The sequence below is a fragment of the Macaca nemestrina genome, chromosome 13, assembly GCF_043159975.1.
Source record: "Macaca nemestrina isolate mMacNem1 chromosome 13, mMacNem.hap1, whole genome shotgun sequence".
Classification (NCBI taxonomy): domain Eukaryota; kingdom Metazoa; phylum Chordata; class Mammalia; order Primates; family Cercopithecidae; genus Macaca; species Macaca nemestrina.
The window spans coordinates 26,995,578-27,012,458 of record NC_092137.1 but is presented as its reverse complement, the minus strand read 5'-3'; the positions used below and the strand labels follow the sequence as shown (position 1 = coordinate 27,012,458).

Sequence of the window (16,881 nt, the reverse complement as noted above, 5' to 3'; positions counted from 1 at the left end):
GGTCTAAGCGGCCAGCAGGCGGCGTCATCTGAACTCCGTGATAACAAGTCTCCTCCAGGCTGGCAGGGCCGGGCCGTGGCCCAGGGGGCATTCCTGGCTGTAGAGGCCTGCCGGCCCGGCCCCCCATGCTCCCTCCCCCGGCTCGGGCACGTTACCTGCTGTGCCAATGAGTTTCTTGGATTTGTTGAAGATCTGATCACCTGGGTTAGGAGGTGGCGCTACGTCCTGGCCCTGCCGCGCCAGCAGAGGGTTGTAATCCTTTCCATCATAGTTTGCGTCAAAGAATTTCTTAAACCACTGAATAAACTCAAAATTATCTTGGAATTTTCCTTTCACTAATTTCTCTACAGGAATGATCTGAAATAGACCACATAAGCAGAGTACTTTAGCCACCTGCTGCTGTAGGGCCGCCTTTCTCTGCTGAGGGCCACTGCTCTCAGGAAAGCCAGCCCCTGGGCTGCAGCGTCCTCCACCTTCTCCACTTGCCCCCCTCCCACGGCACCACAGCAGACAGGTAGGCTGGCAGGCCCTGGTCTCAGATCCAGAGGCATCCCTTCTCTACAGGCACCGTGTGGAAGAACTGTGTGGGGAGGCGTCCCTCGGCTCTACTGCCTGTGTGTGGGCTGGGGGTCTGCAGCCACCGAGGCAGGAGAGTGAGCAAAGACACTTTCTTGGGCCCTACAGAGACAGAGAGAGGTGGAACTTCACAGGAGCGGTACACAGAGCTCAGTGTTAGGGTGGGCAGGGTCCAGAGAGGAGGAAGGGAAAGGACTGTTGTCATGATGGGATGGCAAGTGTTGTGGGCTCTTCCATTGTGCCTTGAAAAGGGGGAAAATTCCCTCTGGAGAGTTGGGAGGTGGAGGGAGGCGCGAGCACTGGAATGACCCCAGGAGCCCCAGTTGCCCGGGCTGATGGGTCCTCTTCTTCCCCAGGGTCACACTGCTCCTCGGGCCCCTCCCCGGAGCGCAGGCACCTACTTTGTCAACACCCATCTTCTTGAAAGCTGCTTGCAGCACCTTGAAGTTGTGGATGTATTCATGCTCTAGTTTGGCCTGGAACTTCACTTTCCTCAAGTGCACACAGCCAGGGAAGAGCATGTCCATGAACTGGCAGTAGGCTGCCCCTGTGGAGAAGGACAGCTGGCTGAGGGTTCTCGCTGCTCTCCTTCTGTGGGCTGCTCTCTCACTTCCCCAAACCCCATCTCCTCTTCTCTCTCCTTGTTCTGAGGCTGGGGCCAGTCCTACTTTCAGGAGAGACATGGCCAGAATCCCCCCAGCTTTCCACGAAGAAGAGCGATGACTATTTATTGATGCACATTATGTACCAGTACCACATCACACACTGCATGTAGGTAGGGTAATCCCAATAGCAACTCTAGTTACTTGGTGATATTGTCTCCATCTTATGGATGGGAAAACTGAGGCCTAAGGCAGCAGAGTGAATTGCCCAAGGTTGCACCACCAGAAGAGCTGAGAGCTGGACCCAGAGAGATGAGGTCAGACTTGTGGCTCTGCCGCCATCCTGGCTCTCAGCTCCCCACTCCTCCTTTCCCTGCAGTCCTTCACGGTGCCTCTCCTGCTCTTCTCTTTCCCTGCTTCCATTTCTTGACTTCAGCTCCAGATAGTCTGACTGGTTCAGGGCCTCCAGCTCTCCTCCTTAGTCTAGTCACAAGCTACAGCCATGGGCTGCATAATGATGGTTTGGTCAGCGATGAACCACATATATGATGGTGATCCCATAGGATTATAATACCATCTTTTTATTGTACCTTTTTTATGTTTAGGTGTGTTTAGATGTGCAAATACTTACCATGTGTTAAAACTGTCTGCCGTATTTAGTACAGAAACATGCTGTACTTGTTTTTAGCCTAGGAGTAGTAGGCTATACCATATAGCCGAGGAATGTAGTAGGTTACGCCATCCAGGTTTGTGTAAATACACTCTGTGATGTTCACACAACAACAGCATCGCCTAAGGATACATTTCTCTGGGCACATCAGTCATTCAGCCATGCATGACTGTATATTCCCTGCCGTGGCTGCTCTGCCTTCTGACCTTTCTTTCCTTTCCTTCCGGCAGGGCCACTTCCCATATTCCCAGCCTCCTACCTGAACAGAGCTGTTCTATCTTGGTATAGTTGAGGTGCAGGGAGTCGTTGACCCATGCAAGCATATCATGGCGACTCAGATTTTCACTGGTCACAGATGTGGAGTACACATTGACGGCCATACCCCAGCTGGAAAGCAAGAAAAATGGTGAGGTCAGCACTGGGGCCTCATGCAGCTCCTTAGCTGTCACGAGACACGGGCTGTATGATCCTGGGAAGTAAGAAACATTCCCTCCAGATTGCCCTCACAGTTTACCCCCAGAGGGAGGGTCTTTATTCCTTAGACATTTCGTGAGCATCTACTATATGCTAGATGTGCGCCAGGAGCCAGTAATTCCAAGTTAATTAAGATATGGCCTCTGCCTTGAGGCATTTACAGACAGGCAGATCCCCTCAGTAGGGAGCGATGGGGCAGTGAAACAGGCACATAAATGTTCAGGGACAGCACAAAGAAGGGCGTAAGCGTATCTGCTGGGCAGGGTCAGTAAAGGCTTCAGAAAAGAGATGTTGGAGCCTGAAAAGAATAGGAATTTTCCAGACATAAAAAGGGATGGGTGGAAGGTATTTGACTTTGGTATGGGGGGATGTTCTGGAACAGGGTCTAGCAAGAACAAAGGCAGAGCTTATTCTGGGCACTCTGAGTTGTGGAGCAGGCCCAGGGAGCAGATTTTTCTGTTGGGGTGTGGCACAATGAGGTTGGCAGGGACAGGTTGCCAGGGCCTTGTTTACCAGGAGGAGGAATCTGGACTTTCTGTTTGGATGACGGGAAACCATTAGAGGGTTTCAGCAGACAGTAACCTGACCAGATTTGTGTTTTAGAAAGCCAGCTAACCTTTGCCTCTGTTCTGACTTCAGATTCCATATTCCTGTGGCTGACGCAGACGCATCTAAATTCTGCTTGTCCACAACCTTCCCTTAGAATATGCTTCTGCCTCCTGTATTCATTATCCCAGTGAATGTCACCACCAGCCATCAATCACCACCTTAGAAAGCTGCGGGGTCATCTCAGACAGCCTACTCTCCCTCATGCACCTATTAATTCTCATTCCTCAAGTCCTGGAACCCCCCCTCCCCAATCCACCCCGTTCTGCTTACCTTCAGGATTTATGCATACCATTGTCCCGGTATTCATGAGGGAATTTGTTCCAGAACATCCCCATGTACCAAAGTCAATGCACAGTCAAGTCCCTTATATAAAATGATGTAGTATTTACAGTTAACCTACACAACCCTCCTGTATGATTTAAATCCTCTCTAGATTACTTATAATACCTACTACCATGTCACTTCGATGTAAATAGTTGTTATACTGTATTGTTTAGGAAATCATGACACGAAAAAAAAGTCTGTAGGCGATGTAACAATCCTTTTTATTTCCTGAATATTTTTGATTGGTATTTGACTGAATCCACAGATGTGGAACCCACAGATGTGGAGGGCTGACTGTATTTTCTCTCTAGCCCAGGCTGGCAGGAGCCTCCTGAAAGGCCTTCTAGCCTTCAGTCTCCCCCTCCTCCTAATCCATCCTTGACACTGCTGTCGTCAGAATCTAGCTAAAAGCGGGCCTGGTCACCCCCCTCCCCCACTCGAAGTCCTTTCAGCCAGCAGTCGTAAAAGAGACACTCCTTGGCTGAATTTGCCTTGCAGACTTAAACTGTTTAGCACTCATAGTGCTGGAAACAGTTTTGAATTAGTGCCCAATATTTTAAAGTTGAGATGTTTAACAACTTGGGATTTCTGGCTTCTTTTGGCCACTCTGACCCTATGCTCCCGCACTGAAACCAGCAGTTGGTGTGGAGCCAGCAGTGAGCCTCCTTCCCACCCCACAGAGGCCAGGGCTCAGTTGCTGCTGCTGACTTGCGCTGTTAAGAAAAAGAGGACATAATTCTTGTAATCAGTTCTTTATCAGAAATGGAGAAACAAGATAGGTCAAAAGGACTGTGTTTTCCGAGAATTGTGAGGACATGTGTTTCTGGAGTGAGCGAAGAATATTTCTCCAGGTTTAATATGTAAAGTGTCTCTGTGAAATAAGAATACATCTTACACACCCTATATTCTTACAGGAAGAATATTTCCCTATCTGTTGCAGGCATCTGCTGTTATCATGTGACTCCTCCCGACCACTTATCAAACTCATAAGGGGACCCCACCTCTTCAGCCTCATCTCCCACTTTGCTCCCCCAGTTAGGAGCCATAGGCAGCTTCCTACTCACCCTCTCTCTGGAATGCTGTCCCCACCCGAAAGTTCATTCTCTGCTCCATGGTTCTCAACTGTGGCCCCAGACCTGCAGCACTGGGACTATATGGGGATCAGCCAGTTAAAAATTCCAATTCTCTTGCCCTCCCCCAGACCTACTAAATGAGAAACTGCCTTTGACCAAGATGCCCGGAGGATCTGCAGGCATGGTCCTGTTGTGAGCAGTACTGCTTTACAGAGGGAGGCTCAGCAAGGCATCTGCAGAGCTGTGTGCCCCTCACGTTCCCACCCCTGACCCCAAGCACATAGGACGGAGCACGTTTAACTTAAATGAATGCTTTGAAGAAAAATCATGAGAGAAAACCCTCCTCTTTATTCCTAGTTCTTCCTCCTTTGAAAAATAAACCTTGTCCTTCATTGCCCAGCAAAGGGAGGCCAGGTGGGGCCAAAAAGCCAAGAGAAACAGAAATGAATTATTGTCATGGGAGCTCCTAAAGACTCAGGACCTGGCAATTTCAGAGCTTTCCGAGGGTAATGTTGACTGCATTTGAGTCTCCTCCTCCACAACGGCTCTGCGCCCACTGCCCTGCATCTTGGCCCTTGCGCTTACCACTGGACTTTTAAATGCCTGTGCCCCGTGTCGGAAGTGCCTTGAAGCCAAGAGTGGGGTATCCAGGCCTGTCACAGGCAAGACGTTCAGTAACGCTGAACAACTGAGTGATGCCTTGTGTCCTCTCCTCTTTCTAAATCGTGTCTCATCACCTTCTGGCCTGGGTCCCCCTGCCATCCCCCCGCCATCCCCCCTCCACCGGCTTCAGCCTCAGGACTCTTCTTTAGCTCCAGGAGACTTTCTCTGACCCCTCTGTGGGAGGCATATGCCTGTGATCCTACAGCACCCTGGGCATGGCTCTTCATGGCATCCCACACGGTCTCTTGAAATCATGTGTGTGAGACCTGGTGTGGTGGCTCATGCCTGTAATGCCAGCACTTTGGGAGGCTGAGGGGGGCCGATCACCTAAGCCAGGAGTTCGAGACAAGCCTGGCCAACATGGCAAAACCCCGTCTCTACTAAAAATACAAAAATTAGCCAGGCGTGTAATCCTAGCTACTAGGGAGGCTGAGGCAGGAGAATTGCTTGAACCCGGAGGTGGAGGTTGCTGTGAGCCAAGATCATGCCACTGCACTCCAGCCTGGGTGACAGAGCCAGACTCTGTCTCAAAAAAAAAAAAAAAAAAAAAAAATTATTGTGTGCCTGCCCCTTCCACCTGACTGTAAGCTCTTCAATGGCCAGGTTGTGTTCCATTCACTTTCGGGTTCCACGCCAGTTCTTGGTGGATAATAACTGCCTAACCATATTGGTGGAGTGGAATTGCAGACCGGAGTTAGGGGAGTGTTTCCCAGTTCCCAGGACACACCTAAAGTAACAGGAGGAGGAGTGGATGGATGGATGGACGCTAAGCTTGCCGAAGGGGCAGAGTGGGTAGGGTCAAGGAAGGGGCATCTAATTTTGATGAGTATTATTATGTTGTGAACTGCAATAAATTGAAAAGATTTGCCCCTGTCCTCAAGGAGTTCATAATCTTATTGCGGAGAGTAATGCACCCATGAGAACAGTATAACCAAATGCCCAAAAGTGTGCTGGAAACAGCAAGTGCCACAGGAAGCGGGAAGGGGAGGGCACGCAGAGGTAGAGAGAGGGATGTGAATGGCCCCAGGGCCAGAGTGGTCAGACTCTGCCAGGTCCCCAGGGAGGATGAAGAGGACGGCCAGGAGCTGGTACAGAGGGCACCAGCTATTCCGGGAACTGTCCAGAATGACTCTGCAAGAGCGTTCCACAGGCTCAGAGACTCATTCCTTATGAGGCCCCTGGGGCAGAGTGATTCTGGGCCAGCTGTGGCTGACAGGCCTCAGAGAGGCTGGTCTGGTTTGGGGTGGTTCTGGGCGCAAGAAGTAGTCTTAGGTTGGTCCTGGGAGTTCCTGAGTCACTTTAGGGATTCTGTTTTGTTTAAAGTATATGAATTTCAAGGACTGACTACTGAAGAAAAGGAAAGGCAATGGTCTTAGTCCAAACATATCCTCCAGTTTTTGACTGAAATTGTTTGAGCCTCAAGGGTCTTCCAGCCTGAGGGCAGCTTTCCTGGTTCCACAGGATTGGACCTGCTAATGGTTCAGGCCTCCTCCATGCATTGCAGAGGTTCTTTACTAGGAGAGTCCACCGGCTTCTCCTGCAGAGACTTCAAGAGGCTAGAGTGTAGCCCAAGTGTGTGTGTAGAAAATATATTATATATACATTACATGTTATATGCACATATTTTACACACACACACACATATATATACATAATTTTAAAGAATACCCCAGGTGATTCTGGTGCACAGCCACATATGAGAACCACAGCCTTCATTTGATATGCATACTTAGCCGGGATTTACTGGCTTTTGTTGCAATGGCAAAGGCTGGAACGTTGGGATGTTCCGCCACTTATCTGGGGGGAAAATGCTAGCCAGTCCTTGGTACACAGAGAAAATCTCCAGTTTCCCTAGAGTTTAGAACGCAACTAAAGGCCTTGCTTTTAGGGCTTCTAAGAGTCACTAAGAGCCACATAGCTACTTGAAAAATGACCAGGTCTTCTCAGCATTGACCCAGTTTTGTCAATGCCTGATGACAGGAGGGTATTTTCCACACCTTTGGTCTGACTCTAGGGTCCCATGAGTGCAGCAGTGCCTGTGCGAAGGAAGCTGGAAAAAATGGCTCCTTTCAGGGCCCAGCAATGAATCATTCTGTTACCCACTATGGGGCTTCTGGGGAAGCAGGTAGCTAGTAGCAGGAACAGAGCCTCAGTCCCCACTCAGGATTCACTCAGGTCCTCTCAACTGGGGCTACACTCTGCCCTAGTGGGGGTCCATTTGGCTCAGGAGGACTCATCCAGGGCACCCAGAGGTCTCTGCAGGAATTCTCTGCTGCATTTGCTAGGGCAGCATGAAGAAACAGCCTCCTTGTTTCCTTATCCCTCATCACACTGGGGAGGGCGGGATGCCCTTTTAATTTTCCTCTCCTAGCTTTGGCTCTGTAAATAGAACTAAACATGGCCAGCAGGTGGCACCCAGGTCCTGAGCAAAAACTCCTTTAAATGTATCCCTCATCCTCCAACCCCCCTTTCCAGAGCTCAATTTAGAGCCCAAATTGGGAGCCTCTAAGAGCTGGGCTGGCTGAGGGGCCTGGAGCATTGGGGCTGTTCTAAGATCCTAGACTGAACTGAGCCAGCCTCCGTATCCCCCAAAACCACAGTTTGAACTCACCAAACAGGTCCAACTTCTGATTGCACTGGGGGTTGACTTGGGCCTGGACTCACACCAGACCAGCTGCTGGGGGCAGAGGTGTATAAAGTATTTGCCCAAGCATCAGGGTCTAAGTGGACCAGCTGCCTCCAATTACAGCAAAGACATAACCTGATGAAACTCTTAATAATAAAGCACTTGTTCCCAAGAGCTCCTTCACCTCCCCAGAGTGAATGGTAGGTAGCCACTCGGAGTGGGCAGGCTCCGTCCCAAGAGATGTAGTAGCAGTGTCTTCCAACCCCATCCACATGTTTCTACCATGATCTTTGGCACACGTGACTGTTAGGAGAAACAGACCCTGATTGGATTGTGGCATGTCACCATCCAGGCAGATCCACATTCGAGGATCAGACCGACAACGTGGCCTTGGGGAATGCCTGCTCTGCTATCAGGAATGTAGTCAAGGGCAAGAAAAGTTGAGGAGGTTTAATCTGGTGATTTTGCTGAGTCATTTCCTATACTAGGACTATAAGGTTCATGGTGCATTCACCGGCAACTAGGAAAGGCAATTACAGCTCTCACTGTGGAAGGGGAAGCTGCTGGTCATTCTGCAGACTGAGGCCTTAAAAATGGTCATCAAAACCAAATCCCACTAACCCATGGTCAGAAGGGTTTCTAGAGACCATCTGCTTCCTTCCCAGGCAATTAGGACTGCACTTAGATCTAGGCACTTATATTCTTAAATCATAAAGATGGCCAATAAGGCTGCACAACTGAAATTTCACATTCTATTATTTAATGACCTTATCACCAGCCTAAATCTAATTTTGGCTTTTTGTTTTTAAGTCTATCTTCCACAAATATGTCTTAAGGGTAATTTAGGGGCCCTCAGTCTTCTCTAATTCTCTAGATCTCCTTTTACCTCAAGGTTAGCCCTGTTCTGGCTGGTCCCTGAAAGAACTCCCTGCAGTTTCCAGGCCTCCACCCTCTGCCCAGCATGGCTATGAAAGACACACCAGGTCTATCAGTCCTGAAGGAGGTGGCCAGCATGCCTCCAGCAAGCTCCAAAAAGGTAGTGCTTAAGAACACTGGATCTCCAGGCACGTCACGTGGGTTCAAATCCTAACTGTACCATTTCCTAGCTGTCTGACTTGACTTTAGGTCTCAGTTTCCTCATCTATAAAATGGGGACAGTGACAGCTCTCACCTCACAGAAGAGTTATGAGGATTAAGTGAGCCATGTGTACACAGTGCTGAGCACAGAGCCTGACATTCAGTATGTATTTGGCAAGTGCTGTCAGCATCACGGGGATAGACAGTAAGAATCTAAGGGCATTTGTTTGAGGAGTAGGTGCCTGACACGCAGCCAGCTTCTGGTCTCTGAGACCACAGAATGGCCAGTCCAGAAGGGAGACAGACTACGGAACTTTTCTCTGCCGCTTTGCCTTGAGACAGCCACATGGTCTTCCCAAAGCTGGGCTCTGACCACAATCCCTCCCCAACCCCCACATAGCCTGCTTTGTAGACGCCATCCTACCGGCCAAGACAACTGGAACAGACGCTGTGGGATCAGAGGAGAGAGAACTCCGCAGAGCCAGCCAACACGTTTCCAGTTCCTGAAGTGGGGCTATGCCCATTGTCACTGGGCTACCCCTTCCTGCCCAGGCCCAAGGGGCTGAAGTCACCTGTTTGGAAAATCTGCAAAATTGCTACCCCTACCCCCGTAAGTCACACATCCAGGTTATTCTGGGCTTGCATGGAGGCAGTATGTGCAGGTGAGGCTGAGGGGTTCTGAGGGGCTGGGGAGCCAGCCAGCGGGTCACAAAGCCCTGGCAGACCCGGCCAATCACCTTCTTCTTATGGCTGAGCAAAGACCTAACTCATCGAGAGGCTCAGCCTCTCAAAGCTGGATTAGTCAATGCAGAGATGGGGCAAGTGGAGTAGTTGCAGGGTTGGCCAGGAGCCCAGCATGCACCCCTTCCCACAGATCCAGGACAGGGATCTGGACGGCTGTGGGTTCAGGTAGGGACAGAAACTCCTCCAGGATTTTGTTCTCACAACATTTTTAGGTCACAACTCTAAGACCCTGATACCTACTGAAGTTCCAGCCACCTAGGTCCTGGATATGTCCTGCTGAATAATTATCTGAACTTTTTTTTTTTTTTTTTTGAGACGAGTCTCGCTCTGTCGCCCAGGCTAGAGTGCAGTGGCACGATCTCGGCTCACTGCAAGCTCCGCCTCCTGGGTTCACGCCATTCTCCTGCCTCAGCCTCCCGAGAAGCTGGGACTACAGGCGCCTGCCACCACGCCCAGCTAATTTTTTGTATTTTTAGTACAGATGGGGTTTCACCGTGTTAGCCAGGATGGTCTCGATCTCCTGACCTTGTGATCCGCCCGTCTCGGCCTCCCAAAGTGCTGGGATTACAGGCATGAGCCACCGCGCCTGGCGAGATCTAAACTCTTACCAAGGTTCTCCCCAGGCTGGTTGGGATAATGGTGCCACATCCCTGTAGCTGCTAGCCAGGGAAGGAGTCCTTGGGGGAGGTTCTGGCTAGGTTACTTTATCTGACCATAACTTCGAGGGTTAATGGAAACACTGCAGTGTAGTAAACAATTTCTCATCGCTAAAATCAATCAATTTTAGTAGAGTTCATCTAGGTGGGCAGATAGAAAGGCAATCTTTTCTTTCTAAAGGTTCTTTGCTGGAGATCTTTCAGTTCCTCAAACACCTACTTTTTAGGTCAACAAATGTCCATGGAGTCACCCAGCAATCCAAGGCTCTCAGCAGAAGGTAGACAGTGTGACTTGACTGCAGGCTTTGCCATTTGCTGCCTGTGAGACACAAGCAAGTAGGCGAAGGTATCCAAGCCTCAGTTTTCATGAAGCAGCAGAATGACGGTATGATTGAGCATGGGGCTGTTGAGAGGATAATGGGTACTGCTGGCCGGAGCCAAAGGTTCACCATCGCCCTGCCTTGGGGGCTGAGCAACTTTACTGATAGGCAAGATCACTGCAATGGACATATCTGACTCACTGTCTTCTTTCCTGCACCCTGACCCAATTGCCACAGACCCTCTGGTCAGGGTCCTGAGCAGGGAAAGAGCAGGGACAGCCTTGGGTATCCACTCTCTGCTGCCCCAGGCAGAAAAACAGAGCTGTGCTTTTGGAGCGATGTTGCCAATTTCTTTCCTCAATTAATACTGGCTCAGGGCTCAGTGCACAATAGCTGCTCAGTACCTATATATTTATTGAATGAATGAATGACTGAATGGGAGAGGTTAAACTAGGGTTTGGGGGGTTCAGATGACAGGTGGACTCAGAAAGTGTGGTTTTCTGGTTTTGTTTCTCGTTTGTTGACCCTAAGGCGGTACTGTCGGCTACATGGAGGAGGAAGGAGAGGAGAATGCTAGCTGCACTCCCTGGCCACACGCAAACAGATGCAGCACGAAGCCTTGGGAACCTTGGCAAGGGATTTAAACAATCTTCCTCTAATGCATATAACATGGTGCTGCTGGACTTCCCAGAATAGGATTTTAGGATGGTTCCGAGGGTGGAACCTGGTAACTCCTGGGAGCACCTCTCTGCTTGGTCTGCTCTGGGGGTGGGCTGTTGGCCCATCTGTGGCTAGCCTCAGGATAGAGAGGGAAAGGAGCTGCAGCAGCTGCCATGACGTGTTGGGAAGGGAACTGTCATGTTTGCAGCAGCCCTGGTGGGTCTGATGTTTTCTTAATTATCCTTCAAGCTCCAAAAGCACATCCATGTCTCTGGGGACACATACAAGCCATGTCACTTTATGTTCCTTTGGAACGATGTCTTTTTGGACTGTCTTATAGTTGTTGTCCAGGGCCAAGTGATATATCCTCACTCTTCTCTGAAATGTCTGCATCCTGTGAATTGTTTAGCCTACTTTCCCGACCCCAGGCTCAGGCCCCTCTTCTCTGCTCTCGTACCTTCCACCTAACATCCAGTCCCCTCCCAAAATCCTCCCAGTTTTACTTCTGTGCCCTTTTAACAGGGCACAGTCATTTATACTTTAACCTTTCCACCAGAAAGTCGACCTGAAGATGTCCAGGACAAACTAAGTTTCAGTGTTTGTTGAACTCTGTGTGCCCTCTCCAGTAGACTGCCATTCCTCATGGCCTCAGACTCTACCCTACCTGCCTGTCCTGTAGGACTAACCCTATGTGGAGACAGTCAGCCCCTACCCCAGTGGGGACATGCACTGGAGAGCTTCCAGCAGACCTGCAGATAGCTTCTCTCCTGCCCTACCATGGTGCCTGAAATTCCCACCAGAAATGCCACTCTTGTGGATTACAGCATCCAGCTCCAGAAAGCCTTTATTACCTCAATTTTGCTTATGAGGAAATGAAGGCTGAGGATTCCAGTGACTTTTCCAAGTTCAAGATCAACCACTGGCAAGATCAGAGCTGAACCCGGCCAACTGAACCCAAATCCCATGCTCTTTCCACACCGCCACACTGGGGCTGGAAGGACGATTTGATTTTTCGCAGCTCTAGAGCAGGATGACTTGCCCAGATTTCACCCCTTGAGAATTAGGAGGAGGGAAAGGGAATTTCCAAGGTTTTCTTCTTCTTTTTTTTTTTTGAGACAGAGTCTTGCTCGCTCTGTTGCCCAGGCTGGAGTGCAGTGGCGCGATCTCGGCTCACTGCAAGCTCTGCCTCCCGGGTTCATGCCATTCTCCTGCCTCAGCCTCCCGAGTAGCTGGGACTACAGGCTCCCGCCACCACGCCCGGCTAATTTTTTGTATTTTTACTAGAGATGGGGTTTCACTGAGTTAGCCAGGTTGGTCTCGATCTCCTGACCTTGTGATCCGCCCGCCTCGGCCTCCCAAAGTGCTGGGATTACAGGCGTGAGCCACTGCGCCCGGCCGGTTTTCTTCTTCTTCTTCTTCTTTTTTTCTCCCCCACCCCGAGATGGAGTCTTGCTCTGTCACCCAGGCTGGACTGCAGTGGCACGATCTTGGCTCACTGCAACCTCCACCTCCCAGGTTTAAGCAATTCTCCTGCCTCAGCCTCCCGAGTAGCTGGGATTACAGGGATTACTAATTTTTGTATTCTTAGTAGAGATAGGGTTTCACCATATTGGCCAGGCTGGTCTCAAACTCTTGACTTTGTGATCCGCCCACCTCCGCCTCCCAAAGTGTTGAGATTACAGGCATGAGCCACCACACCTAGCCCAGTTTTCTTCTTTATACTTATTTTTTCAAGACGTTGTAGCATTGCCTTAACCTCTGTCTCTCTCTCTTTTTTTTTTTGAGATGGAGTCACACTCTGTTGCCCAGGCTAGAGTACAATGGCATGATCTCAGCTCACTGCAACCTACATCTCCCTGGTTCAAGCAATTCTCCTGCCTCAGCCTCCTGAATAGCTGGGATTACAGGTGTGTGCCACCACACCCAGCTAATTTTTGTATTTTTAGTAGAGATGAGGTTTCACTATGTTGGCCAGGCTGGTCTTGAACTCCTGACCTCAAGTGATCCACCTGCCTCAGCCTCCCAAAGTGCTAGGATTACAGGCATGAGCCACCCGGCCCAGCCTAGCATTGCCTTCATCTTGACCAACAAGTGCTTACTGACCACTGACAAAATGTGCTCAACACCCAGTGAGGCATCATGAGGACATGGGATCATTTCAAGGCATGAGTCTTGTCTTTATTAAGGAGCCTTTCTTTGGTTGAAGACGTAAGAGTAATTTCTAAAATAACAAGGGATGCCACAAAGCAGAATATATGACGTGCTAAATAGTGAAAGCACCTTTGGCTTTTAAGTATTCCAGGCACATGAAAAAGATGAGAGGGGGATCAGCAGTTAGAGGGTTTCTGGAGGAAGGTGGCACCTAATTGGGCCTTTAAAGATGACAGGATGCCAGAAAGCAGCGAAGAGAAAATGGGAAATTCTGGACATGGGAAACATATTTATTATTACTTTTATTTTTAAAAAAGGACATAAGACCAATGACTCAGTCCTGGAGGAATGTTAGGGACGCAATGAAAATAGAGGAGGTGGAGAGAAGGCGATGTCTCAGGAGCCAAGGGAGGGCCACTTTCAAAGAGGAGGTCATCTGCTCTGTTTAATGAAGCTACCAGACCAGAGGTGGTGATATGGTCATTAGATTGTGCAATAAGAAATGATGAAACTCTGAGTCATTTTGTTGGCGTGTGGGGACAGCAGCTAGACCTGCAGATGATTGTGGAGTCCTTGATCACCTGCCCAGGAGGAAGCTGGAGAGGGACATCAGGCATTTGTCATCACAGCCATGTGTGTCTGCTGCAGCACTTCGGGTAGATAGTGAGTGACTGCCTGCAGGGTGGAGAGCATCTTGGTTCTTTCAGTTAAAATTTGAAATGAAATATAGATTAGGTCAGGTGCTGTGGCTCATGCCTGTAATCCCAGCACTTTTGGGAGGCCAAGGTGGATCACCTGAGGTCAGGAGTTCGAGACCAGCCTGGCCAACATGGTGAAACCCCATCTCCACTAAAAAAACAAAAATTAGCTGGGCATGGTGACATGTACCTGTAATCCCAGCTACTTGCGAGGCTGAGATAGGAGAATGGCTTGAACCCCGGAGGTGGAGGTTGCAGTGAGCCGATATCGCGCCACTGTACTCCAGCCTGGCCAACAAAGAGCGAAACTCCATCTCAGAAAGAAAAAAAAAAAAAGAAAAGAAATATAGATTAAAGGTAGGCTTGTGCTCCTTATCTCAATATCCCACCCATCCCCCTTCAGACTCCACATCCTACCCTCAAGTTCTAGATCTTATCTGTCCAAGAAGACCCATGAGTGTGACTCATGATCTTTCTCCAGCTACTCACAACGCTGTATCACAAATGAAAAGCAAGATGGGAAGTATGTTTATATAATAAAGTCTTAACTAAGTTGAATGTTTGGAAAATAATATTGTACATATTGATTAACTTTGTTTAATTGTGGTTAATCAGAGCCCTTTTTAATGTTTGGTTTTGTGGGAAATTACTGTATTAAGGCAGGAAGAATAGACAAAATTGCTTTCTAAGGACACTGCAGAGCCTCAGATTCACTCACTCATCACCATTTGTGGAGTGTGTGCTTCAGCACCCAATGCTGTGTGCCAGCCCCTGTGCCAGCACAGGACCTGTAGGAACAAATGAACCCACTCTGGGCCCTCGAGAAATTCATGAACTTAGGTGAGAGCTAGACAACTGAATGAAATAACCAAAGGGCAACACATTACGCTCCAACTCCAGATACAGGAGCTGTTGGAACAACTCTGCTTCCTGCATCAGGGAAAGCTTTGTAAAGGAAGCATGGTTTGAACTGGGTCTTGAAGGAGAAACTCATCAGGAAGATAACAGTTAAGAGGAAAGGGGAATGCATGGGGAGGAGGGAAAGGACTGCAAGTAGCTCATCCCAGAGTCATGTTGGAGCAGAAGGAGATTTGGTTAAAAAGGCAGACGAGAGGCCGGGCGCGGTGGCTCAAGCCTGTAATCCCAGCACTTTGGGAGGCCGAGACGGGCGGATCACGAGGTCAGGAGATCGAGACCATCCTGGCTGACACGGTGAAACCCCGTCTCTACTAAAAAATACAAAAAACTAGCCATGCGAGGTGGCGGGCGCCTGTAGTCCCAGCTACTCGGGAGGCTGAGGCAGGAGAATGGCGTGAACCTGGGAGGCGGAGCTTGCAGTGAGCTGAGATCCGGCCACTGCACTCCAGCCTGGGTGGCAGAGCGAGACTCCGTCTCAAAAAAAAATAAAAATAAAAATAAAAAATAAAATAAAAAAATAAAATAAATTAAAAAAAAGGCAGACGAAAGCCACATCACCAGTAGCTCCATACGCCATGGTTAAGGAGTTATTTTATCTGGAAGGGAAACTCTCCAAAGGATTTTCTTTTCAGGTATACAGTATTTTAGTCAACAATACAAAATATTGCTAATACTATATTTAAAATAATTTCCAAACCAAAATTACAACAAATGAAATTACAGTGCTTAGAAACTGCATTCAATTTATAATTCTGCAGAGGCTTTATTCTATATATTTTCTAGTAAAAACTGAAGAGATTCCCAAGAGAGTCCCTCCAATTTTTGGTAAACTTTTTTATTTTGAAATGATTTTAGACTCACAGTTGCAAAACAGAACAAATAATTCCCATGTATTTCATGTCTCCTCATCCAGTTTCCCCCAGTAACATCTTATGTAACAATTACTAAAACCAGGAAATCCACATTGGCACATTTGTAAATAAACTATAGACCTTATTTGGATTTCATCAGTTTTTACACGCACTCTTTTTTTTGTCATATACTCCATGAAGTTTTATCACATGGATTGATTCATGTAATCACCACCCTACCAGAATACAGACTTGTTCTATAATCTCAAAGAAACTCCCTCATGCTACCCATTTACAGCTGTGCCCTCCTCCCAACCCTATCCCCTGGCCACCAAAGATCTGTTCCCCATCACTCTATAATTTTGTCATTTTGTCAATGTTATATACATGAAATCATACAGTAACCTTTTGAGACTGGCTTTTTTTCTTCTCAGCATAGCGCCTTTGACTTCCATCCAAGTTGTTGCATGGATTAATGGTTCCTCTTTATTGCTGAGTAGTATTCTAAACAATGGCGTACATATGGATGTACCATAATTTACTCATTCACCCACTGAGGACATCAGGGTTGTTTCCAGTTTTGGGTGATTACAAACACACCCTATGAGAACTTTCCTCAGTCTTCTCTTGCTTTGTCCACGGAGGTCTGGCTCTGGGAGAGTTCTCCTCTCCAAACCTTTCTGGCCTCTAAGAACTGTTAATGTGCTTGGGGTTTGTAGTTGGAAGGCCCAGGCATTTGCTTAGGGTGGGAGGAGTTAAACCTGAGTTACACAAGCAACTCTCTGGATTGACTGTTCCCAGAATTATGGCTTTGTCTCAGTTTAAACCTAAGCCTGTACTCCTGCCTCAAAAGATTCCTGCTTCTTTTTCCATCCAAAAAATCCAAATTCAGATTTTTTCTTCTTTTTAAAATAAATTTCATAACTTTAATTTTTAATTATTTATTTTTGAGATGAAGTCTCACTATGTTGCCCAGGCTGGTCTTGAACTCCTGGGCTCAAATGATCCTCCTCCTCAGCTTTCCAAGTAGCCGGCATTACAGGCACATGCCACTGTGCCCGGCCCAGAAGATTCTTGCTTCTTAAATGCGTTTATGCTATCACTCAGATTTGTGGCCTTATTTTTCTAGATGCCATAATTTCACCAAGGATAATTTAGAATTATAGTCACCAGTCAAGGAACCTTTGAT

General features: G+C 48.4%; 1 protein-coding gene and 1 long non-coding RNA gene across 4 annotated transcripts in view; one reads left to right on the top strand and one right to left on the bottom strand.

Moving 5' to 3' along the window:
- The window catches only part of LOC105479773 (microtubule associated protein RP/EB family member 3), a 57,514-nt gene that overhangs the window by 2,721 nt on the left and 37,912 nt on the right, over positions 1 to 16,881 (bottom strand). Inside the window, exons 1-4 of one of the 3 annotated variants that reach the window (XM_011738022.2) lie at positions 9,119 to 9,352; positions 2,108 to 2,235; positions 978 to 1,123; positions 156 to 357 (exon numbers count right to left, since the gene is read on the bottom strand). In XM_011738022.2, the coding sequence (XP_011736324.1) occupies positions 156 to 357; positions 978 to 1,123; positions 2,108 to 2,228 (469 nt within the window). In that variant the 5' untranslated portion in view covers positions 2,229 to 2,235; positions 9,119 to 9,352. Of the gene's footprint in view, positions 1 to 155; positions 358 to 977; positions 1,124 to 2,107; positions 2,236 to 9,118; positions 9,353 to 16,881 lie in introns of those variants that run through there. The other 2 variants (XM_011738021.2, XM_011738025.2) reach the window with 2 other exon arrangements.
- LOC105479772 (uncharacterized) lies at positions 9,468 to 11,083 on the top strand. Its single transcript, XR_986068.3, has 3 exons — positions 9,468 to 9,603; positions 10,322 to 10,440; positions 10,946 to 11,083. It is a non-coding gene; the product is annotated as an uncharacterized lncRNA (long non-coding RNA).